We start from the raw sequence: 24,775 nt of genomic DNA on the forward strand, positions 1-24,775 counted from the left end.
TTCTCCACCTATCAGCGGGTTGGTGGGCGTGGCGCTGTGGGACTGCACACGTGCTGCCGACTAGAACAAGGAGTACCATACCACATGTGTCACAGCCCATATTCACAAGAGCAGAGTTCCATGGAAAACAAGCAAAATTAGAAGGAGATGTTGCCTGCTTTTCATTTAAATCAGAGGTTCTCACACTTTTCAAGTTTTTCTATACACAAGGACCCCTTCTAGTGATATTATTCTTATTATTATTATTATTATTATTATTATTATTGATAATATATGAGCACAGCACAGATGTTTTTATGTACATAATCCAACTATTCGTATATTAGTGTAGTATATAGGATGTCTCTGTATGCTGTAACATTACAGTTTACCTTCACTGACACTAAGTGGCCCAAACCTGTTCCAGCACAACAGCACTCCTGTGCACAAAGTGAAGCCTATGAAGACATAGTTCTCGAACTCGAGTGTCCTACACAGAGCCCTGACCTCAGCCCTTTCCTGACATCAGTACCTGACCTCACTAATGCTCTTGTGGCTGAATGGCCAAATCCCCACAGCCATGCTCCAAAATCTAGTGGAAAGCCTTCCCAGAAGAGTGGAGGTTATTATAACCACAAAGGGGGACTACGTCTGGAATGGGATGTTCAATGAGCACATATCGATGTGATGGTCAGTTGTCCACAAACTTTTGGCCATATAGTGTATATTACACTCACAGAACCAAATGAGCCACTTACACTGGGTTAAAATGTACATTTGAAACATTTTGCGTAACGCCAACATCACTTTTCCTTTTTTTTTCTTTCTTTCTCTTTTCTTCCTTTTTTTCAGTTATTATGCTTTACTTTACACACCTTCAATTCAAGTGAAGTCACTTTGTCACAGCCCCTGGGGTAAATAGACTGCACTTCAAGAACCATTGGTGTCATTTTATGATTTCTGTGTTTATATATTTATTTAAATAAAATATCATTTTAATATTCTGAGGCTTTAATATTATAAATCTATAATATCTACAGAGGGATGGATTTTATATAGACTCGTTATACAGACACTTCTAAACATAATCCTGGGATTAATCTTAATCTGACTGTTATTTTTATTGCATATTTATATTATTTGTAATATTTTTGCGTTATGTTATTGTGGTCCGGATACATTTCAACCAAATAACTAACGTTTAAAGTTCCGGTTTTGATGAGTCGTTGTTACAGGAAGTGACATCACCACATTGCGTTTGTATTCCACTGTGAGGATGGAAGGCCTATGACAACTAGAGACCTGGAGCAGCAAAAGGGTCGAGTGATGAAATCCATTTCCATCTTCTTAACAGAAAGAAAAAATGAACATGAAATCTAGAAGAGCATAATCTACAGTCTTTAAGCTTCCATTCGGGGCTAATATTGTGGCATTTTATTCACTGGTACTTTAGAAAAGTGATGGTGAAAGCTGAAGTCCAACGAAAGGATCCGGATTCTTCTCAGGGATTCGGGAGGGCTGGAGTGGCGTAAAGTTGAAATTTAAGAAAGGGACTGTAGGTGTTTTTTGTTAATTAAACAACAGGTTTTAGTTCGGTGACGAGTTTTTGTTACTTGGTTTGTGACTTGTTAAATAAAATCCTGTCCTGCTAGTTAGTAGGTAATTGTCATCACAGCCATGGATCTTCGAGTGGGAAACAGATACAGACTGGGCAGGAAAATTGGAAGTGGATCTTTCGGTGACATTTATTTGGGTGAGTAAAGTATTAAAGCTCATTTTCACGTTTAGCTGAAAATGTAACCTGGCATCGTTGTTCTGGTTAAGGACGAAATGTCTAGCTAGTTTGTGAAAGGACAGTTGTGTGTATAGCAAGCTACGGAGAGATGTTTGTCCCGAGCAAACATTTAAAGTTAACATTTGCTTGGTTTAGATTATTGTCATGACATTTCAGCATGTGTAACATTAAAAAAAGGCTTTGAGATTTGCGTCTCTCATTAACGCTCACTAGAGCTTAGCCATGAAGTTGTGCCTGTATACATAATCTCTCTACAAATTAGTCTTTTCAATTGCTTTAACAGCTTTGTAATTAATCATATCAGGCTTTGGTACATCACAGTAGTATTTGTGTAAGAGGCGTCTTGTGTAAACTTGTCTCTTCTCAGATGTCGTCAATGACACAGTGCAGTTTTGGTGCTTAGTGTCAAGTTTGTTCTGTTTAACTGTAAACTGATACAAGTATCAAACCAACTGGTTCATTATTTGATCATATCTGCTCATGACTTTATGATCATTTTACCTGATCATTTCTGTATGGCTGCGTTAAGGAGACATTAAGTCTCCAGATCAGTGGATAATGTCAGCTGATTTGGTTACACCACCACCCCCCAAATATACTGCCTCATGATCATATGTATGTTATATAACTCACTGGCATCATTCGGTGGTACTGACTTATTAAACAGTTATGAAACACTCTTTCTGTGTATTCTTAGCCTATGATCTGTTTACACTGAGGATTTTTTCTTCTTCCTGTAGCTCCACTGACCCTGCCTTCAATTTTCGCACATTAGTGCACAGAGGGATTTAAGAAGTGAAACAGCTTTGCAGAAAACTGGGGCCTGAGAAGCAGCAGATAGCAGTTTAAAAGGTTTCAACAAAAATAGATGGGGATCTGTGAACGGTAGTTGTTATGGGTTCTGATAGAAAGTTTGTGGTGTTTTGTTTAGGCTGATCATTGGCTAAACGTTCAAATATATATTATGAAAAATTGAGTACGAGTACATGAAAATACATAGTCTGATCATTATCAGATTTTTGCTATTTAGCCGATTATTTGGGTTTTCATGCTAGGATACCATAAATTGAATTAAAGCTGTTATTGGATTTAAAGATATCTGAATTTCAGTCTGATAATCAGGTTATTCAGTGCATGTATACTGTTAATCTGATATCTTTTAAAAGTTACTGATTTACTAGTAGAGCAATCCAAGAGCTACGTCCTTAGGAGCCAGTAACCACATGTTCCTTCAGACAACCATCAGAACAAACATGACATAATTACCAATATTGCACGAACAAAAGTGCAGTTATACTCAATTTCAGCATGGCTGTGATTCACATAGGCGTGAAGCCGACGCCTGGATGTCATAGCCTGTCGTAGCCTCTTAATAGCCCATCAGCTAGCTGGCTGTCTAGCTCGCGTTGATTTGTACATTCCTGTTAAGGGTGCTTCGGGTGAAATTGGCTTCCCTTCTTCCTTTTCATCTTCATCTGACGAACTGTCATATTTTAAGTCAAAAGTTAGATTCATGAAAAATGTATCGTTTGCCATGTCTGCTGTTATTGCTAACACTACCGTAGTAACAGTTTCAAATTAGGAAGTGGAATTTTATGTGGTGAACATGGACGAGCGGAGCGATACACACAGTGAAACGTCCCAGTGGAGTTATACTAAACATAAGCGCTCTTGGAACACTGCTCAACCAATCAAATTAGTGAACTGGAACTAACTTATATAATATAATGGTATATATTCAACATGTTATAACCCATGGTGACACAGTTTCGTATGTTTAAAAAAGGGTCTGTCATTTACTTTTAATGCTAGATTCAGGAAAATATTTAACTTAAAAACAAACAAACAGCCCTATGAAGTGGCACATATTGTGGATGATCAGAACTCTGTGTGCATGTCAGATTGCATACTGACTAACGGTATTGTCTCTTGTAAACATAACTCCTGAACAATGCTAGCATAGTATGAAGGATTGAAAAAGTGGTGCTTCACAGATGATTTCAGTTTTACACATGTTGCGAGGTATGTCAGTGTAATAGATAAAGTTAACACTTTAGGGTTGTGAGTTTTGTCAGTGAAGCTCAGTAAGATCAAACTGATGTTGTATTCTTACTATTTATAATGCCATGAGATTTTATTATACAGTCACTAAAAGCATTGTGAGAAACTAGTTTTGGATTTTCAATGTGCCTGTGTGTATGTAATGAGTATTATTAAAAAAAAAAAAAAAAAAAAAAAGTGTTAGACCAAATACAGCTTGCCTAGCAGTACTACATTTTGATAACGATTATCTCAATAATAGTGCAGCTGCACTAACTTTTTTTCCACATAAACATATTCCTCTAGCTCTGCTTGACCACTGATTGTGTTAGGGATTTCCCAGCAGGTTTCTTACATACACGTCACTGGGCACTAGGAAGGCTACAGGCGAGGGACTCACCTAGAAAGCAATTCCTCTTCTCCATTCATCCAGGATTTGCACCTACTTACATCAGTGCTTCAGTATGATACCACTTACATAATCCTCCAGCGTTCAAGCCATATGGCCTGAATGTTCTTATGTCATTGGCACTTTGTAGCAGCCTCAGTTAGGTTTTAATTTTGTGTTTTGTTTGTTGCCAAGATGCACATGGGTAATTTGATTTTGGAAAACACTTTGTCTTCACATAGTCTCTGAGGCTGTATTACAGCCAGATAACACTGCACTGTTTACATTGCTCTCAGATGAGGATGGGTCTTGACCTGCTCACTATTTCAACAATGTGCCAAGAGAATGCTTTCACTTAAATCTGTGACTATTCAAAAGGCTCTGACCAAGCATGTTCCTCATTATCATTTCTGACCTGAAACTGAAGCTCCTAGTTAAGGCAGGAGGTGATTGTCAGGACTTGTTTATCTTTTTGACACTGAATCTTTGTTTGCATTTGAAACACCAACCTTCACTGTAAACCCTGTGTAACAGGTCTTTGACTCTGTGTCAAAAGAATTCGGAAGTTAGTTCTACAGTTCTTTGGTTTTAAAGTCAGAAAGATGTTTGATATTTGAAAGACTGAATTATGTGTTTCAATTAATGTTTCAAATTATGCCCTTTCAGGTAAATGCTTCATTAGAAGATAATGCATTTACAGAATACAGAGTTTAAAAATTCAAGTTTCACTTAGATACGAGTCTGCTTTGACTGGCTATCACATCCCTAATTAGGTTTTTTTTTTTTTTTTTTTTTTTTTTTTTTGGTCTTCAACAGACATTGGCAGTTAGGCTTGGTGTATTTGATGGGTTTATGGGTAAGTATAGAGGTGCACTGACTTGTTAGTGTGCAAAAAAGGCTTCAGGTGAATGATGATTGGTTGAGATGGGACTTGTTTCAGAGTACGATTACTACAAATACATCTCAAATTTAAACAATAAGACTGTTATTTAAAACATTATTTTTCAATAGTGGGAAATGGTACCAACAAAAAGTAGAAAATCTAAAAACTAAACAAACTAAAATCTAGACAGTACGTTGCCTGTTACTTGATTAAAAAATGATTAATGATGTAACTGATTAAAAAAATGTTAACGTTTTTAGTCACTCTGTAACCAGTTGGCTTCTTCCAATCTGAAAAATTCCACTGAAGGATTTACAATGTGGCCTTATTCAGTAAAACTAAAATGTAAATTGTGCTTATTTTTCAGTGTATAAACAATGGAGAGCAAGGCCTTTATCGGTTATCAGTAGCCCTTATACTCATCAGTCAAATAGTCTCATACTTTCTACAGCATTGACACTGCCTAAATATTGGGTCATGGCTCCAAGTTTAGTCATCCAAGTAGAATCATACTATACTGTGTGGAAAGTCTTCAGTCTTCTCGGCTATAGAAGCTACATACTCTGACCTGTTTGACAGTCCTAATGGGCCACCTTTTTCTCTCTTCTGTCTGTTTATCTCATTTTAGGCACTGACATTTCAGTTAGGGAGGAAGTGGCCATCAAGCTGGAATGTGTGAAGACGAAGCATCCTCAGCTTCACATCGAGAGCAAGATCTACAAGATGATGCAGGGAGGAGGTGCTATACAGAATTTCCCATTTTAAAAAACTTATAAAGGATTCTTGAATCCTGCAATATTAAGAACGACTGAGTTTTGGGTCATTTTGCCTAAATAAAATTTTGGTCTCAAAATTAAAACTGAACTGAAGATTGTTTTTTTATTCTAATTTGTGATGGTTGTTATTTGGCAGTTGGTATCCCTACCATAAAGTGGTGTGGTGCAGAGGGGGACTATAATGTGATGGTCATGGAGCTGCTGGGGCCCAGTCTGGAAGATCTTTTCAACTTCTGCTCCAGGAAATTCAGCCTGAAGACTGTTCTACTCCTTGCTGATCAGATGGTGAGGCACACACCCTAGAGCTGCAGTAAAGGAGAATAGGATGTAGGAGAAGCTGTTCTTATACTGGTGAAAAGAAGAACTGAAGAACAAAATGAGCTTGTTGCAAAAAAATACCCTTAATCCCTCAAACAGCTATAACTGATTGGGTTTAATTTTTTTTAGTCTTTAATTATGGTCCTTATAATTATCTACTTGAGTGATTATGAAGACCCAGTTTTTCATGCTGGGTCACTGGCCCAAAAAGCATCAAATTTGCCATTTTATGTTGACATCAGATTAAAAAATATATTTTCAGTCATTACTGCATGACGTTGTGGCCGATTTATGTGCAGCATGTTTTCTGTCCTCCCTACAGATCAGCCGCATAGAATACATCCACTCGAAGAACTTTATCCACAGAGACGTAAAGCCTGATAACTTCCTAATGGGACTAGGGAAGAAAGGGAACCTGGTCTACATAATTGACTTCGGTCTAGCCAAGAAGTACAGAGACGCTCGCACCCACCAGCACATTCCATACAGAGAGAACAAGAACCTGACTGGCACCGCCCGCTACGCTTCGATCAACACTCATCTGGGCATTGGTAAGGTTTATAAAGTTTAGAATAGCTATATTTGCATTGATGCTGATTAGCTTCCCTCATGCTTCTAGGATCATGTATAGATGCATTTTCATCTTATGGGGAACATGAATCCTAGACAAGTATTCCTGTTTATATTAACACACTTTGCTGAGAACTTGTCACTTCACCATGCATGCTTACACCAGTGTGTTTATCTGTGTGTATATCTACAGAGCAGTCCCGGCGTGACGACCTGGAGTCTTTGGGATATGTGTTGATGTATTTTAACCTGGGTTCACTGCCATGGCAGGGCCTGAAGGCTGCCACCAAGAGACAGAAATACGAGCGCATCAGTGAGAAGAAAATGTCCACGCCTATTGAAGTGCTCTGCAAGGGCTACCCCTGTATGTATCTGTGCTAGTCCACTGTTTCATTTATCTGCTCTGAGTTTTGCTTATCCTCGGAGGTAAATAGATATAGCTGGAAAGGAAAGCTGCATGAAGGTGTTTCAATCATGAAAAATGAATACTCAAGAATATATGAATATTCAGGAACAGGAATGCATCAATACTTCTTCTACCAACCAGAATGCTGGTATCTGAGTATTTTTAGAGTATGAGTTAGGGCTGCACGATATTGAAGAAAAATGTGATATGCGGTATGATAACTTGATTTTACATACTTATTAACATATACATTTATGGCACTGGGCATACGCCCTTATCCAGAGCGACTTGCATTTGTTATTTTTATACAACTGAGCAGTTGATGGTTAAGGGCCTTGCTCGAGGGCCCAGCAGTGGCAGTGCCGGGATTTGACCTCACGACCTTCCAATCAGTACTCCTTAACCACTGAGCTACCACTGTCATATATATATATATATATATATATATATATATATATATATATATATATATATATATATATATATATATATATACACTATGTTACCAAAAGTATTCGGTCACCCATCCAAATGATCAGAATCAGGTGTCCTAAACACTTGGCCTGGCCACAGGTGTATAAAATCAAGCACTTAGGCATGCAGACTGTTTTTACAAACATTTGTGAAAGAATGGGCCGCTCTCAGGAGCTCAGTGAATTCCAGCGTGGAACTGTCATAGGATGCCACCTGTGCAACAAATCCAGTCGTCAAATTTCCACACTCCTAAATATTCCACAGTCAACTGTCAGCTTTATCATAACAAAATGGAAGAGTTTGGGAACAACAGCAACTCAGCCACGAAGTGGTAGGCCACGTAAACTGACGGAGAGGGGTCAGCGGATGCTGAAGCGCATAGTGCAAAGAGGTCGTCGACTTTCTTCACAGTCAATTGCTACAGAGCTCCAAACGTCATATGACCTTCAGATTAGCCCAAGTATAGTACGCAGAGAGCTTCATGGAATGGGTTTCCATGGCCGAGCAGCTGCATCCAAGCCACACATCACCAAGTGCAATGCAAAGCGTCGGATGCAGTGGTGTAAAGCACGCTGCCACTGGACTCTAGAGCAGTGGAGATGCGTTCTCTGGAGTGATGAATGCCGCTTTTCCATCTGGCAATCTGATGGACGAGTCTGGGTTTGGAGGTTGCCAGGAGAACGGTACATTTCGGACTGCATTGTGCCGAGTGTGAAATTTGGTGGAGGAGGAATTATGGTGTGGGGTTGTTTTTCAGGAGTTGGGCTTGGCCCCTTAGTTCCAGTGAAAGGAACTTTGAATGCTTCAGGATACCAAAACATTTTGGACAATTCCATGCTCCCAACCTTGTGGGAACAGTTTGGAGCGGGCCCCTTCCTCTTCCAACATGACTGTGCACCAGTGCACAAAGCAAGGTCCATAAAGACATGGATGACAGAGTCTGGTGTGGATGAACTTGACTGGCCTGCACAGAGTCCTGCCCTGAACCCGATAGAACACCTTTGGGATGAATTAGAGCGGAGACTGAGAGCCAGGCCTTCTCGACCAACATCAGTGTGTGACCTCACCAATGCGCTTTTGGAAGAATGGTCAAAAATTCCTATAAACACAGTCCTCAACCTTGTGGACAGCCTTCCCAGAAGAGTTGAAGCTGTAATAGCTGCAAAAGGTGGACCGACATCATATTGAACCCTATGGGTTAGGAATGGGATGGCACTTAAGTTCATATGTGAGTCAAGGCAGGTGACCGAATAGCTTTGGTAATATAGTGTATATATATATACACACACACACACACATTTTTTATATATATATATATATATATATATATATATATATATAGATATAGATATAGATATATATATATATATATATATAAAAATATGTAAATTATATACATTTCTTGTTCTTTTGAGGAAAGTTTCTGGTGCATGTAACCAGTAATATATGATCTTTGGCTCATTTGCCTGGGTCTCATAAAGAATATAGCTATTTGTAGTTTTAACAAAAATATTAGAAAAATCAGGAGATTTGCTTTGGTCGTTGAGGTTACAGTTGGGTGCAGGCAGAAAATTATTTAGCCACAGTTATGCTGTAGTCTGTATGGATGTACCTCACAAACTATAATAAAACAATGTTTTTTTTTGTCTGTGTTTGCCTCCTTTCAGCTGAATTTGCCACATACCTCAACTTTTGCCGTTCACTACGTTTTGATGATAAGCCTGACTACTCCTACCTCAGGCAGCTTTTCAGGAACCTGTTCCACAGGCAGGGCTTCTCATACGACTATGTCTTTGATTGGAACATGCTCAAATTTGTAAGTACTATGTACTTTTTTTTTAAATTATAGTGCTCATTTAATCCACTTGACACTGCTTTGGAATATGCGTGGACATGTTTTGGATCATGTATTTTTTGGGTGATTGCTCAGTCTTGTACAGTCTTTATCTTCATTCTTTTTTCCCCCACAGGGTGCTAACCGTGCAGCAGAGGAGGCGGAGAGAGAGAGGAGAGACCGTGAGGAGAGGCTGAGGCACAGCAGGAATCCTGCCGCTAGTGGCATCCCATCAGCCTCTGGGAGACCCCGTGGCACACAAGACGGCGCCCCACCTACACCCCTCACTCCCACCTCACACACAGGTGAGCATATACACCCAGTGTTTTTTCCTGTGTGTTTGTGTTAGTCTATAACTCTTTAATATGACCTCCATGTTGTGATATATGTTATATTAAATATGTAAAGCTTTGTCAGCTTATACATTCCATTCTCTGGTTTCACAGCAAACACATCCTCGCCACGTCCTGTATCCGGTATAGATCGGGAACGGAAGGTGAGCATGAGGCTTCATCGTGGTGCTCCTGTTAACGTCTCTTCATCAGACTTGACAGGACGGCAAGATGCCTCACGCATGTCCACCTCACAGGTACAGATTTGCTCTGCCCATGAGATGCCCTCAAACCCAGCAAATAGGGTCTCTAAGTGCTTTAGCGTAGCTATTTTTCTTTCATAAACTCTAGCATCAACCTAACATCAGACTCTGTGCCTGAAGGTTCTTTATTAAGCTTATACTTTATCATGGGCTGAGGCAAAATATTGTTTCCCTGAGTGCCATGAACCTAACAGCTCACAGGAAAAAACATTTTAGACACAAACTACATACACAAAGGGAATCTCCAGTGGGCATTTTAGGGCAAAAACACTATTTAAAATTTTCACTGCTTTATTTGACTAATATTCAAAGAGCTATGCACACTTGGGGGAACAATGATGTCTGTGGTGGCATCAAACTCCACATTTAATTATAACTTCACAATGTCTCTGCTGTGTTACAGAGGACAAGAAGTGTCTGTTTACACAGACATTGGGGGGAAAAATATCTTTGTTTTGCAGCACCTAATCATTTACACATTTACCATGACTCTGGGCTAAAAATATTACATATCATTAGCCCATAAATATTACACAAAAGTGTATCCAGGAAAATAAACTGTTGAATAGAGTACAGATTTACAGCACACTTCTGTGCAATAATTAATCACTATTCTGAATAATATTTGCAGTTATATTTTGTTATTAAATAATTTATATTGTTTGGAGAAATTGCAGTATCTCTCAAACATATCAGTCAAGGGAATGAAAAGGGTGCTATAATGTTCTCTATCTTCACCTCAGAATAGCATTCCCTTCGATCATCACGGCAAATAGCTGCTCATCACGTCCTAGTGTGAAGGCGGCAACACCTGGTGAGTTTGAGTTGCTTATTCTTTTTTTTTTTTTTTTTTTTTTATTTATTTATTTTTTTTATAAAGTCATATAAATGACCAGCACTTATCAATTTGTTTTAATTGGTCACATCACTGTTTGTTGGCTTATTTAATATTACTATTAAAATATTCCACTCTTCTTGCTTTAGATTCCGAATAAATTTCCCAGAATTTATTCCCTAGACCATGGAGTCCAGAGGATGACCCATGTGGCAGACTCATGGCTCTTCTCGTACAGCGACGAAGCGGGGCAGACCGTGTCTCTATAACCGACGAAACCAAAATGGTTCAGAATCAACTTGACCTTTTTAAGGGTCTCTATCTTGCTCTTACTTTATCTTCTACCGTCTCTTACTCTCCTTTTTTCACTCTGGTGTATATGCACACAGACAGAGGATTTTATGATCGTACCTTGTCTAAGGAGACATTGGGACTGAACTAACAATGAGTGAATCAACCAGCTCAACTCCAGTATCCTTTACACTGGTGTCTCTCTTTATGCTAGTACTTTGTCTGTACATCCACACTGCTGCATAATCCATCATTTATGGTTTTTCTAATAAGGTTTATGTATTTAACAGTTGACTTGGTTCCATTTGGTATACTGCTTTTTCTTTTTTTTTTTTTTTTTTTTTTAAATAAATGTAAATCCTTCCCATGTCCTAAAACTCTCTCTACAAGGCTCCATATCTAGAAGTGTTGCCATGCTTTTATTTTACCCATTATAGTTCTTTTATTATATTTTGATGATTCTATTTGTAACTGGTGAGTGGTGCAAGATGGGTTACTGTTGCATGCTCATGTTTATGTTTTAGTTTGAAGAGCTAAGGGGCCAAATTGTCAGCATTTCTAACTCATGATAAACCTTATTGGATGATTTACTGGACCCTAGACCATACAATTTAACAGGGCCCTGTGGGACTCACCTCTTATGTTTATTTTTATTTTTTTTTCCTCATTCTTCCTTCTGACATTTTCTAAGATGTATTACTGCCCCATGCGTTGTTGTTGGAGCTCTGTTCTGTTTCTAAGCTGTGAAAATTGTAATATATCTGTGTAAATGTTTCCATTTTTCACCTAACAGAGACTACGAACGAGATGCAAATTACATTAAGAGTCCAGAAACATTACGGGTTTTTCATTTTTCTTTTTTCCCCCTTTCTTAATTCTACATCAAGCCAATAAAATGAAGTGCTGGATATGAGAGGTATTACCGATTACTCGGCTGTCACTTAGGCTCTGCTGTTGATGGTTGCACATCATGCAAATAAGCCATCATTTGTTGAAGCAGGTAGAGGCATGATTGCTAAACGTCTGTTTAAAATGAACTGACTCCTCTAAGTTAAGGTGTTAGTCGGTGAGATGACGCTTTCCACAGCAGCCCAGCTGTCAAGGTTGAAAACGGAGTCCTCTCTAATGAATGTTCCAGCGCTGATTTGGCTCTGCAGATTGACCTAAAAGCTGATGTATTATGTTTGTTAGAGAAAGCGTGTTGTTCTGAGCCGCTTTATTCATGTCCTAATGAAGATCAGTGTGTGGACTGGAGAAAGCTGCGCCTAGAATAGCATGCTCTTTGCTTTGATGTGTCTGATACATGATCATGTACTAGTTCTAATGTACCTGTTCTGTTTGAAGGGGGCATGTGTGTGAGACCTGAATAATGGGATGGCGTTGCTGGTTTCCTAAAGCCCATTCACAGTTTGGGCTTGTCATGCCAATTCATGAGCCCTGCTACATTTTGTATCACTGTATTTGTGCACCACATTTTTTGTACATGTGTAAATAAATGAGTTACTTGTATTATTTTAACTGCACATATCCCTTTGTTTATTGAGTGTGTTTATTTCTGGTTTTGTTTTGTAAAACAAATTGAGACGTGACTGTTCCACATTGTTGCGCTTATAAAGATAAACTTGTCTCTTCAGAATTATAAAACCAATTTGCTAATACTGGAGAAGAGCACACGTCTGACTACTGCCCTCTTCTGGTGACAATCTGTAATGTCAGAACAACAAAACGAAAACAGCAGAAAATTTTAATCAATATTAAATATGCCAAAAAACTGACTTTTTTTAAATGATAGATATCCTGATCTGTCTTTGCTGATATTCTTACAAGTGCCTTCTGTGTTTAAAAAAAAATTTTATTTACTTTTATTTCTGCAAATGATGTTTAATTAAATATTCATAAATTTGAAAACTTAAACAAAAAAATCTAGTCTTTTGTTGTTATAATGTATTTATTTTACCATGAACACATTCTCCAAAGAAAGACTTCTACATGAAAGTTTGTTGGAATATCATTTCTTTATCATTTACTCAAGAAAATACCATGCACAGCCATTTTTCAGTATAAAATCTAACATAGCCTAAATCCAACAATAGAAAACATTTTGGGAAATTCTTCTGTAATATTCTTCTAAACAGGGACAGGAATTAGCATATAAAATTTCATGATTGCAGGTTGTCTAAAAACTTTTTTTTTTTCCTAGATTCTGAATGTACAGTGCATGTAAAAAGTCTACACACCCCTGTTAAAATGGCAGGTTTTTGTGATGAAAAAAAAAATTACCAAGATGTCAGAACTTTTTCCACCCTAAATGTGAAATTACAATGTATAAAAATTAAGTGAAAACAATCAAACATTTTAGGGAAAAATAGTAAAAATAAGAAACTTACAACAGCCTGGTTGCATAAGTGTGCACTTACATAAGTTGTACACCATTTTATAATTGGCTCATTCTGAACACAGCCACATCCCCAATCACATTCAATCTCATGTTCAAAGGTAATTATCATACAGCTGTCATCAATGAAATTATTCTTATTAATCCCAAATAAAGACCAAATAAAGCTGTTTCTGTAGGATTTTCTTTACATATCCTTGATTTCATCTGATTAGTGGTCTGCAAAGAGTTGACAAAGCCTGTACAGGGTCTCACTGAAGGAATCGATCAGGAGAGGGGTACAAAAAAAATTTCCAAAACATTAGTACCATGGAACACTGTCAAGTCCATCATCAACAAGTGGAGAAAATAGAGTACCATAGTGACATCAAGAACAGGACGTCCCTCCAAAATATATGAAAGGGCAAGACAAAAACGTAACAGGGCGGCTGCCAAGAGACCAACGGCAACATTAAAGAAGCTGCAGGAATATCCGACAAGTACTGATTACTCTCCGCATGTGACAGCAGTCTCTCGTACTCTTCACATGTCTGGGCTATGGGGTAGGGCGGCTAGACAGAAACCCTTTCTCGCAAAAAACATCCAAGCTCAACTGAAACACCCCAAACTATGTGGCTAAACGTATTATGATCTGATGAGACCAAAAGGTATAACAATTACATAATTCCAAAAGGTATGTTGGGTGCAAAAAAAAAGCACATCACCAGAAGAACACCATACCCAATGTGAAGCATGGTGGTGGCAGCATCATGCTTTAGGGCTGCTTTTCTTCAGCCAGAACTGGGGCATTTATCAAGATGGGGGGAATCATAATTACAAATACCAGCTACAAAACCTTCAAGTGTCTGCTAGTGAGCTGAAGATGAAACAGAATTTCCCCTTTCAGCACAACAATGACCAAAAGCATACATCCAAATCAACAAAGGAATGGCTTAACCAAAAGAAGATCAATGTTTTTGAATGGCCTAGCCAGAGCCCAGACCTGATTCCAACTAAAAATTCTGTTGAGATTTTATTTTATATTTTTGATATTTTATTACTATACTTTAAGAGAAGAAATGTTATAGCAATGTAAACTCTGAAAAATGATTGATGTGACCAAATGGTATTTTATACCTGATTGTCTTGCCTTAAACCCTACATCCATATACTCAAACATAGACATTCATTTATCGTGTCTGTTTTTGTAAAAACACACTTTTTTTTCACCTTTTTTTTTAAATGCAAAGCATTGTTGTTGTGTAACTCGAACAAGCAGGAATAATAGAGTTCTTCTTTATTCAAAGTCACAGTAATGCCCAACAATGTTGGCGGTTTAAAGTTGAAGCTTACGTTTAGAGCAGGTCTGTCCAGTTCCTGTGCTGCAGGACTCAGATTCAGCACATTGTAATGGTATTTCCTGTTCTCAGATTTACACTAAACCTGCTAGTTTGGTGAGTTATTTAATCTTTGGGCACTGAAACCACCAAACTGCTGGATTCTAGCCAAGCTTCACTTGAGTTTGGCACCTCTGATTCATAGACTTGTACTTGTCCGTCCACACTCGTCAGGTCAGGTCAGGTTGCAGGCAGATTTATCACGAGAGATGAAATCGAAGCCTGGTTGCACTGGCACAACGATAGCTGAGAAATAGCAGTACGATCAGAGTTCAGTGAGAGTGCTCAGAGTGGTCCTAGACATCTACAAATTTCATTCCATCCATAAGGGCATTTTAACACGTTCTGCAAATAAGTCAAGCTTATCTACTCTGTACTTGTTTAGGCCAGTATTTTCTAATCATAACCCTTCAATAAGGTTTCCTGCTATAACACATTGTAAGAATTTTCTCCATTGAATGCTTCTTTCCTGCTATAACACAATTGATTTTAGCTCACAAATGGCTTGGCCATGAGATCATGAGTTCAGTCAGTTGGCTTAAAGGAAACAGAAGGTGCCAAAATGTATACGGGAGGAATATGCAATTGAACATACTGTACTGATAGACATTTACTGATATGAATAACAGGCAAATAAAAAACAGGAACAATAGGAAAAACAGGAACAATAACACTATGGGTGATTCATTGGTAATTTCTGAATTTGTTTAATTTCTTTTACCAATATCCTTTTTTAATCCTCTTTTTGCATCTTTCTTATTTTTTGTCTTAGTGCTCCAGCCCCTCTCTCTGCTTGCAGAAATGATTAAGTAGCCCATATTCCTGATGTACAGCAGTATTTACTTCAGATAATGGACCATGTCTTTGTCAGTAACTCAGCATGACATGGTTGTCTCTATCTGTCTTCTTCCCTGCCCCTGAGATTTCAGGCACACTCACTGCACTTACTGGCAAAACACACTGTCTCTCTTCAGCCATATTCTAAAACAGCTGCACTTCCCGCATACTGTCTCAAGTGTGTGTCTTCGTCATGTCCAGTGGCTTGCCTTGTCACAGCAGGATATTGATGTTACGTCCCCTCCAATCTCACTGAGCTTTTATAGTCTGCATCCATGGCAACTGGCAGGCCTCATCAGACAAATAACTACATCCAAAACCATACACTACACTAATAATAGTATTATCAGTAACAATCGCCACACACTATTATCTGCTACTGTACTCTATGTCAGTATGGTATGCCCCTGATCAGAAAATCCTTGATCAGCATGTCAGTAATAAAGGGTGCACCCACAGGTGTTAGCTAATGTATTTCCAACACTGCTAATACAACACAAATCCAGTGCTAACAGGTTTCTGTGCCTCATATACATATACAGTATAATGTATTTGGTATGTCCTTGAGTCTTCAAAGCTCCTAAAACACTTTTTAATTACAGCACTCTTTCCCTTTATACCACACCAATGATGAATCATCAAATCTTGTTGTTCAGAAGGTGACAATAGCAGCACTATAATTCAAATCACACGTTATGATTTCTAGAGTAACAACTCTACATAATCTAAATAAACTGATTAAAAAACATGTTACTTAACAAAGAAAAATGTATGCTCATTAATGTGACGTTTTCAGTAATGAGGCTTTTTTTTTTTAACAGTTACGGAAGGAGTCTCCAGTGTCAGTGGTTCGTAACAGTCAATGGGTTTTCTGCCAAGGGAAAGCCTTCAGGACAGAGGACTTTGTGCTTTCAGGGTTTTTTTTCCCCAGTACTGTTCAAATGCATTTTTGTCTTATTAACTACAAGAGAGAATAAAAGTGGCTGGTGAGAGAACAACTGTTTAGAGTGGCTATAACATACAGTAAGTGCTAACGGGAACAAATTTGTCTCACAAATGTTTACAGAGCATGAGCATGTGTCGTTCATTAGTAAATTCCAAACTGTACAAGAGGAATAAAACACTCTGGGACATGCTGCTATAGGAAAATAGTTAACTTTGGAGTGCTAATGGCCTTTGTGTCAGGTATCATGCCACCCTATCATTGATTATTTTTCTGTAACAGCACACCTCATCATGTTTTACTCCTCACTTGGAATGAGCATGCATCATTTAGCATTTTCTTTCAGTTAAGAATTTTATTCAGCATCTTACAGAAATAGACACACATATACACAGCATCTTGAGGAAAAAAAATAAAGAGAATCATGTGTGAGGTCTACTGTTTGTTTTTAAAATATTCCTCGTGATGTGTTTGCTGTAACTTCAATCCAGGTTTAAGGCACAGCAACTCTCAAGCATTTTAAATAATCACCAAAGAGCACCACATATATTCGGCTGGTTCACAAAAACTTGTATCAGACATGTCTCATTACTGACCAAAAACAAGATGCTGGATAAGTATTCATGAGAGGTGCATCCGTTAAATGCTGCACATTTTATTTCCACTAAAAATAAAACATCCAAAAATCTATAAAAAAAATATATAGCTAAACAATAGGTAGTATCTAGCAACAGTAACTAAAAAAACAGTGATAAATAGTGAAAAACACTGTAAAACTAACATTAATATCAATGGCAGCAGTGTCACTTGTGATGTCGCTTCCCTATTAATCGTTAAATTAATTAAGATCAGCTGCTCTATACTTGTTCGGACCAGTGTTTCCTGACACTTCAGTACTAACGTTTGTTTTTTTTTTTTTTTGCTGCAACACACCCAATTTAGCACACAGAAGGCTTGTTAATGAGAGTTACGAGTTAAATCTCTTGTAATTGAGAAAAAAAAAGAACGCAATGAATGTGCCTCGACCAGTACGTGATTGACGTTGCACTGCGCTGCCACTTGGAAATACTGCTACAAACTATAAGTAGGAGTCTATTTTAAAATTTCACTTATGAAACAGATTGAAAAATAACAATTTTGTCATTCACCCAAATGGGTCTCCAATACAGACATATAGACATATATACATATAAATGTGCATTAGTTATACGTTTGATTGTGAGTCACTTGAAGCAGCTAATTTTATACCCAAACAATTTGCATAATGTATTCTGACATATGCCACAAAGACTTCTTTACAGTAAGCTTGATAGACAATGAACATGTTACACAGTAGCCAACATTGTGTGCAACGGAGATCAAGCAGGTTCACAATAATGGTTATGAACGGTTACTGGCTGTTGGTTTGGTAACGAATCTAAAATACAATAATCTCTCTACTGCACATTTAGTAATCTGGGCAGGTCCTTTAAATAGTACCGCTGAACCACCTAATCACTTCTTAGATACTGAGTACATAATGACCGAGTTGCTGTTTCGCTCTAGTGCAATTTTAATAGAATTAAGTATTAAAGTAATTTTTAATCCAAAATACTTAAGTAATAATAGCTTGCCTGTTTACATATCCTTGTACACATCGTTTACTTTAAATTTGTGGTACTATTTCTGTTGTTAGGGATATCGCCTTTTTTTGTCCGAGTGTATGAAAATCTATTTTTGTCCCGTCACCATACAAGGTTGTAATAAGAAAAAGTGTTCTAAATGCCACTGAAATTTAAAACCAACGTACCTGTAACCACGAGACATCGTTTCAGTGCAGTACAGAAAGCACACAACATCAAAACATCAAACGGGAACACACAAGACAGCATTCAAGTTCTTTCTTACTTTCTTTTGAAAATGGTCTGTCTATTTGTCTCACGGTACTGACATCACAGAGAAGACTCGGGTTCCACCACACCGCCATTTGCTTTGGTCGCCACTTTAGAAAGCTTCTCAAGATCTACTGAGTCCACCTGAAGTTCATCTTTACTTGCTGCTTCTGGCTTGTCTGGGTTGTCTGAGGTCTCTTTCTGTACTTCCACCTCTGGATTTATACTCTGTTCTCCTGCATTAGGGTCTGACTCATTCCTACCACCATGATTCTCTTGGTCATCCTGAGAAATTTTGTTGAGCTGCTCCATCTCAGTCTCTGTCACAGCCATCTCCATCTTGGCAGAAGGGTCAGGCTGCGGAGGTGTCTTCTTGATAAAAAGCAGGTTGCAGATGCAAAGTACGACAGCTGAGAGGACCACCTCACAGCCTGCTAGCAGGAAAACGTACATGTAGACCTTGGTGGCATCCAGGAGCCGACCTGCAAATCAATACAAAATGCTGTTATGATTTTACCTTTAATATGTCGTGCCAAGATAGGAGAGCTAATAATAACAATGTGAACTGACCTGCACCAGGTGGCCCCACTAGCACAGCAATGGCCTCAACCAGGAGTACCAGGCCAATTGCACTGGAGAACTTCTCTGTTCCCACAATGGCCATTAGCACCTCAAACTGCAAGGCTCCCACCATTCCATAGGAGATACCGAAGAAAATGCAGAAAATTACGAGTGATGTGTAGTCCTTTGCCAAGGAGCCTATTATATCAGTGGTACCATTAAATATCATGGCAAAGCTGAAGAAGTAAACACACCGCGGGCGCACCCACTTCAGGCCAGCAATAATGCCACACGTAGGCCTAGCAAAGATATCGATAAAGCCAAGAATGGTGAGCAGAAGAGCAGATTTGGTGTCTTCATTACCCAGCTCTTTTGCATAGCTAACTACAAACACTGGAGGAACAAACAGACCCAACACCATGATTGCTGCTGCTATGGTGTAGATGACAAACCCTCTGTCTTTAAAGACACTGAAGTCCAGCAACTTGTGCTTTGGTTTTGGCTTTTCCTCTACTTCTTTTGCTGCTTCCCGATCTTCTTCACTCTTCTTTGGCGCTATCAGCGGCCTCATGAGGGCTCCACATGCACAGCAGTTAAGCAGTATGCCTCCCAGGATGAGGAAACCACCACGCCAGCCATACTTGTATTGAAGAATTTGGCCGAGGGGAGATAAACAGCACAGTGCTACGGGACTCCCAGCTGCAGCCAGTCCGTTGGCTAAGGGTCTTTTCTCACTGAAGTATCTATTCAGCATGATGAGTGATGGCTGGAAGTTCAGGGCCAGACCCAAACCTGCAAAAGACCCAACATTTTTTTTTTTTAAAGAAAGAATTAGCTTAAGGGTGCCTGTCGCAACCTTAGTTGCAATCGTTGCGAGTCTGTTTACACGCTGACAGTTATTTGGTTCATCAATTTGACAGGAAAAGAAAATATTTGTTATAAACAAGTCACCTGTGATTACGCCAGTGCAGAGATAGATCTGAACAATGCTGTTGGCGAAGGAGGCCAAGACCATGCCAAGAGAAGCAAAAAGGCCACCCACCATCATCACAGGGCGGCACCCAAAGCGATTTACTAAAACACTACACAGGGGTCCTGTGAATCATAATGAATGAATCAAATCATAATTTATCGGCTATTCATTTTAATTCATTTAAAAGGCAGGTTACATTAGTTGAAAGCAGACAATGCATTCTTTATTGGTTTTATCACATGCACTTTTTTTGGTGAACTCGTTTAGCTCTAAAAATGAAACCATAGTACAGCTCACTCATATTTCATACTTCTACAGTGTCCCAACCTGAGCCATAAAGCATTGCCAGCAGAATAGAGGAGATCCAGGCAGTGTCACTGTAGCCCACGTCGAACTCACGGATCAGCTCCTTAAAGAAGACACTGACAGCTTTAGGAAAAGCGTAGGAGAATCCAGTGATGATGAAGCAGCCAAAGAGCACAGCCCAGCCCCATCCTCCATCTGGGGCCTTCACCCCACTGCCTCCGTCATCCACCACCACTCCTCCCATGATGCTCCGTTCAAGTCACTTGAAGCTACTGTGAAAAGAGAAAGAGGCCAGATTTAAACATAGATAAACAGGGAAGTCAGTGCTTACCACGTCTTTGTGAACAGTTGGCTACACGACATTGCCAAGTGCCTTACAGTATTTAACAGAGAACATTAAGTGCTTTATATTACTGTTGCTTAATTCTGCCATATGACCACACAGACACGTGACGAGCCAGCTCATGGCTTATGTGAGATGTGGATCAGAGAGGCTTAGCCGTCCCTCCCTTTCTGATGTGCCCCAGGAGCTGAACAACTCATTACAAGAGACAGATCAATATATCATTAGCAAAACACTATCATTAGTTATCACTGCATTTTATTGTCTTCCTATCTGTTTTATATTTTGCTGTTCTGTACTTGTATTCTAGAGTTTGTGTCTGGAAAACAATCCACTTGAAAAATATTGTTTCTTATTATTTAATTGTGATTGTTATGCCCAGCTGTTATATAACCAAATACAAAGACATTATTTGGATTGATGAGATGATGTGTTCTAAACTGATACAAATAGGATGTGCACTGTTCATTTCTCTTGCACTAGCAAAGGAGAGGTTTTTACTTTACTAGAGGTGCACTGGAGCAGTCAGATATAAAGTTTGCAGGACAAACACAGACCATGTTCGGCACTGTGCTATTCATTTTACAGCATTCATTTATTCATCATTAGTAACTGCCTGGTCAGGGTCACAGTGGTTAAAATTAGGCTTCTGGTTGAATTGTTAGAGCCAGAATTCACTGACCAGTGCTGGTATTTCTACCTCTGGGATTTCATCTATGTTTTCCAGGGGCATAGTTGTAGGGTTCCCATTTAATTTAATTTTTTTAAAAAAAAAAAAAAAACAGCTCCTTTTAGATTAGACCATTTTCACTGAGGGCTTAGATACAGATTATGGCATTTCATGCACATTCCTAGTGTGCATGGTACCCTACAATGGACTGGCATCACATCAAGGGTGTGTTCCTGTGTATCCCAGTGTTCCTGGGATAGGGATCCACTGCAACTCTGACCAAAATAAAATGAAAGAATGAATGGACAGTCTTGCCCATCGTACCTCAGTTATTTTCCCTCAATAATGTTGCATTTCAGCTTTGTCTGCATTTACTTTGGACTTTACTCATCATTGTTTCATTGAATTCCCTCTACTGAGAATTCAACCACTTCTGTGACATCCTTCTTCTTTCTCCTGGGGTAAATAACATTAGGCAACTTCCCACCATAGTGATAAATACACTTTCTCTGAAGCGACACAGTGTATATCAGGAAAGGGTGCGGCACATCATGATCTGTTCCATTACAAATGTTTGAGAGCACTACATGTATGACAAAGTGACATATTAAGATATGGCAATGGATACCCAACCTATTCCAACTACAGCTACGTTTTGAAACTTGCACCAGTGTAAACGAATAATGAGTTATGTCTCAAATACTTAACAGAGGGGGAGGAGAAAAAAAAAAAAAAAAAAAGGGCCAATGAGTACTAATCAGTATGCTAAATGAAGCATTTTCATATAAATTAATTGAATGTCCCACATATAGAACACACAGGCGGGTAGCTATTAAAACATGTACGGTATAAACAGAAATGCTTAATCTGAAATAGTCCCTTTTCTGTTACAAAATATTCCAGTTTTAACATTTCTCCAAATTAGTCCACTATAATGCACAAGCTCATTGCGTGAAACATAATCTGTGACGAACATCCTATAATGAGAACCCATGTGAAATTTCCCTTTAACACTCTTGGGCAAGCTGTGGCAATATTGTGTCACACTATACAGGAAAACACAGTTAAACTAAGACGTTTGGGGTCACCTAAAAAGATCCCATACAATCCTTCCAGCCTACCTGTATGTAAATAACTTCAGTGACATTACAAATCCAAGAGGATTTCCAATGATTAACACACAAGAGCAGTAGTAAAGCAGGCAGTTAGCATGCATTAAGAACCTACCCAGCTGCTCCCTGGTGTCTTTCCACATGTGAGTGTAACGGTGTCCATGGCTGCATCTCTTGTGGGGCTTTTGTGGGTGGGAGTTTGGATATACGCTACTTAACCCTCTCCCTGCACTCAAAGCCTGTACTCCTCCTAAATTAGGACTGTGACATTATTCTTCACTAGATCCATAATTAGGCGTCAGTGACCCTGCATGCATTCATTCTGCATTCCCAAAGAGATTCATATTTGGGTATTCGCTGGGGAAGCCGATGTTAATGATAGGGTGTGTGTATGTGTGTGTGTGTACGCGCATGCGCAAGTTTGAGAGAGTATTGGAAAGGTTGGTGTTCTCTTTCTCTGTTGTTAATGATAAGCATAGAAACTCATGTATAAGAGTTATTCCATACAGAGTCAGGAGTCATTCCTTTCCTTTTGTACTTTTAACATGTATCTTTCTTTAAAAAAAAAAAAAAAAAGATTTATGGTACCAATAACCATAATAATTGGACCATAATTATATTTTAGAGTAAAGTTACACTACATACACTTTTCTGGCTAAAGGATACAGACATAATGTATAAAAGATGAACCGTTGAGAGTACCACCTCAGCAACAAGGAAAGGTACAGTGTAGTACCCTTGTTTCTGAGAGAGTACAATTAGAGGTAGTGTCATGATATTTAGATTTTTTTTTCTTCAAATTTTAATCTTTCTTTCATTTGAGAAAAACATGTTATAATATAACAAACCTTTTATCTACCTCATTTTTTTTCATTTGGCAGGGAAGTATGATCATCTTCCTGACTTCAGTGGTTTTTTTGTATGTCTAATTTTCCATTAAATTAGGATCCCAAAATAAACACTAAAAAGCATGGCTGCATTATTTTTATATAAATTTCTTTCAATAATAATAATAATAATAATAATAATAATAAATACTTGTGCATACAGGGCTTCATTAAACATGATAAAGTTGACAAAGTAGGTCTGCAAGATTTGTATGAGCTGATTACTTACTTGATAGCTCTATCTAAATAAGTGATCTATCAGAAGAAGCTCTGTTGCTTGATGTCAGATGTAGATGAATGGAACAGAATGATGCGGCTCACAGCACGACATAGTGTACGTGACTAGATTGGGGTACTTCTTCCTCTCTGCTAGTAAAGTTAACCAGTGGAATCGGGAAATGAGTGGTGGATTTCGAGCAAGCATCATTTCGATACACACGGTTTCCATTGACCTGTTAGTCATAAACTGCTACTCATTTCATGCAGGAAGGTTATTTCACGACCTCAAATAGCCTCGTGTTGCATGATAATAGCATGTATAATAGAGCTGCTGTACTCGGAGTTATTTATAACATGTTGTAAATGGAACAAAAAAAACCAACAAACAGGTGGAAGATTCGTATCTGTTGTTATAGATGAAACCTGATAGCTTACAAACAGTGTGTTAGGTAAGCTAGGATAATTAATACGCCATTAGATGGCTTGTGCCTTATCCATCCTGTTTAAAAGGATTAGTTAACGCTTACAAGGAAATGAAATGGCACATACTCACAACATGGACGAGGCAAACGCTCGGAAATGATTTAAAAATAGCCTACCTTATCGGTTTTCAGCGGCTAGATCCTTCATCAGTGTCAGAAGCATCGCTGTTTTCGTGTGCTGAAGCTCAGTGAGGGTCTCCTAAGCGGGTGCGCGTGAGTGTGTGTGCGCGTGCGCGCGCGCGCTGAGGCTCAGACACCTGAGTGTGAAGAATGCAGACGTGCAGTTGGGTGATGCGCTTTTCTAGTGCTACGTGCATCCTCCTCCCTTTATCCTCCCCCCTCCTCCCTTTATCCTCCTCCCTCCTCCCTTCTTGTCCTGCTCCTCTCGCACTCAGGGTCATTTGAATGTAAAAGGACTCGTGAATGTGAATAAAGTGTGCTCTGCATGTGCATTACAATACAATGCCGCCTTCCTGCTTTGCATATGTGAAGCAACAAATTATCCACTGACCCATTTATTTGTTATGTATATTGTCTGATCTGATTAAGCGATTATTTCCGGAGGCATCAAATTGTTTTTTATTTATTTTTTTAATTATTATCATTGTCAAATGTT

General features: G+C 38.7%; 2 protein-coding genes across 4 annotated transcripts; one reads left to right on the forward strand and one right to left on the reverse strand.

Annotated features, from left to right (window-relative positions):
• The first annotated feature begins 1,214 nt into the window (after window positions 1-1,214).
• Window positions 1,215-12,707, forward strand: csnk1db (casein kinase 1, delta b). 3 transcript variants are annotated; one of them, XM_053238687.1, is made up of 11 exons: window positions 1,215-1,732; window positions 2,515-2,626; window positions 5,714-5,824; window positions 5,998-6,146; window positions 6,502-6,730; window positions 6,943-7,113; window positions 9,297-9,445; window positions 9,600-9,768; window positions 9,910-10,052; window positions 10,802-10,872; window positions 11,043-12,707. In XM_053238687.1, exons 3-10 carry the CDS (start codon window positions 5,809-5,811, stop codon window positions 10,832-10,834), a joined length of 1,059 nt encoding a protein of 352 aa, XP_053094662.1. In that variant the 5' UTR covers window positions 1,215-1,732; window positions 2,515-2,626; window positions 5,714-5,808; the 3' UTR covers window positions 10,835-10,872; window positions 11,043-12,707. The 3 variants fall into 3 exon arrangements, with proteins under 3 accessions (XP_053094662.1, XP_053094661.1, XP_026770980.3); XM_053238686.1 differs by lacking the exon at window positions 2,515-2,626 and having other exon boundaries at window positions 1,215-1,534; window positions 1,632-1,732; XM_026915179.3 differs by lacking the exon at window positions 2,515-2,626.
• Window positions 12,708-17,637: 4,930 nt separating this feature from the next.
• Window positions 17,638-24,472, reverse strand: slc16a3b (solute carrier family 16 member 3b). The gene is made up of 5 exons (XM_026915576.3): window positions 24,277-24,472; window positions 20,468-20,718; window positions 20,119-20,262; window positions 19,177-19,959; window positions 17,638-19,088 (listed from the first exon to the last, which is right to left on the reverse strand). Exons 2-5 carry the CDS (start codon window positions 20,688-20,690, stop codon window positions 18,667-18,669), a joined length of 1,572 nt encoding a protein of 523 aa, XP_026771377.1. The 5' UTR covers window positions 20,691-20,718; window positions 24,277-24,472; the 3' UTR covers window positions 17,638-18,666.
• Window positions 24,473-24,775: the final 303 nt, after the last annotated feature.

Source organism: Pangasianodon hypophthalmus, chromosome 12, assembly GCF_027358585.1.
Source record: "Pangasianodon hypophthalmus isolate fPanHyp1 chromosome 12, fPanHyp1.pri, whole genome shotgun sequence".
NCBI lineage: Eukaryota > Metazoa > Chordata > Actinopteri > Siluriformes > Pangasiidae > Pangasianodon > Pangasianodon hypophthalmus.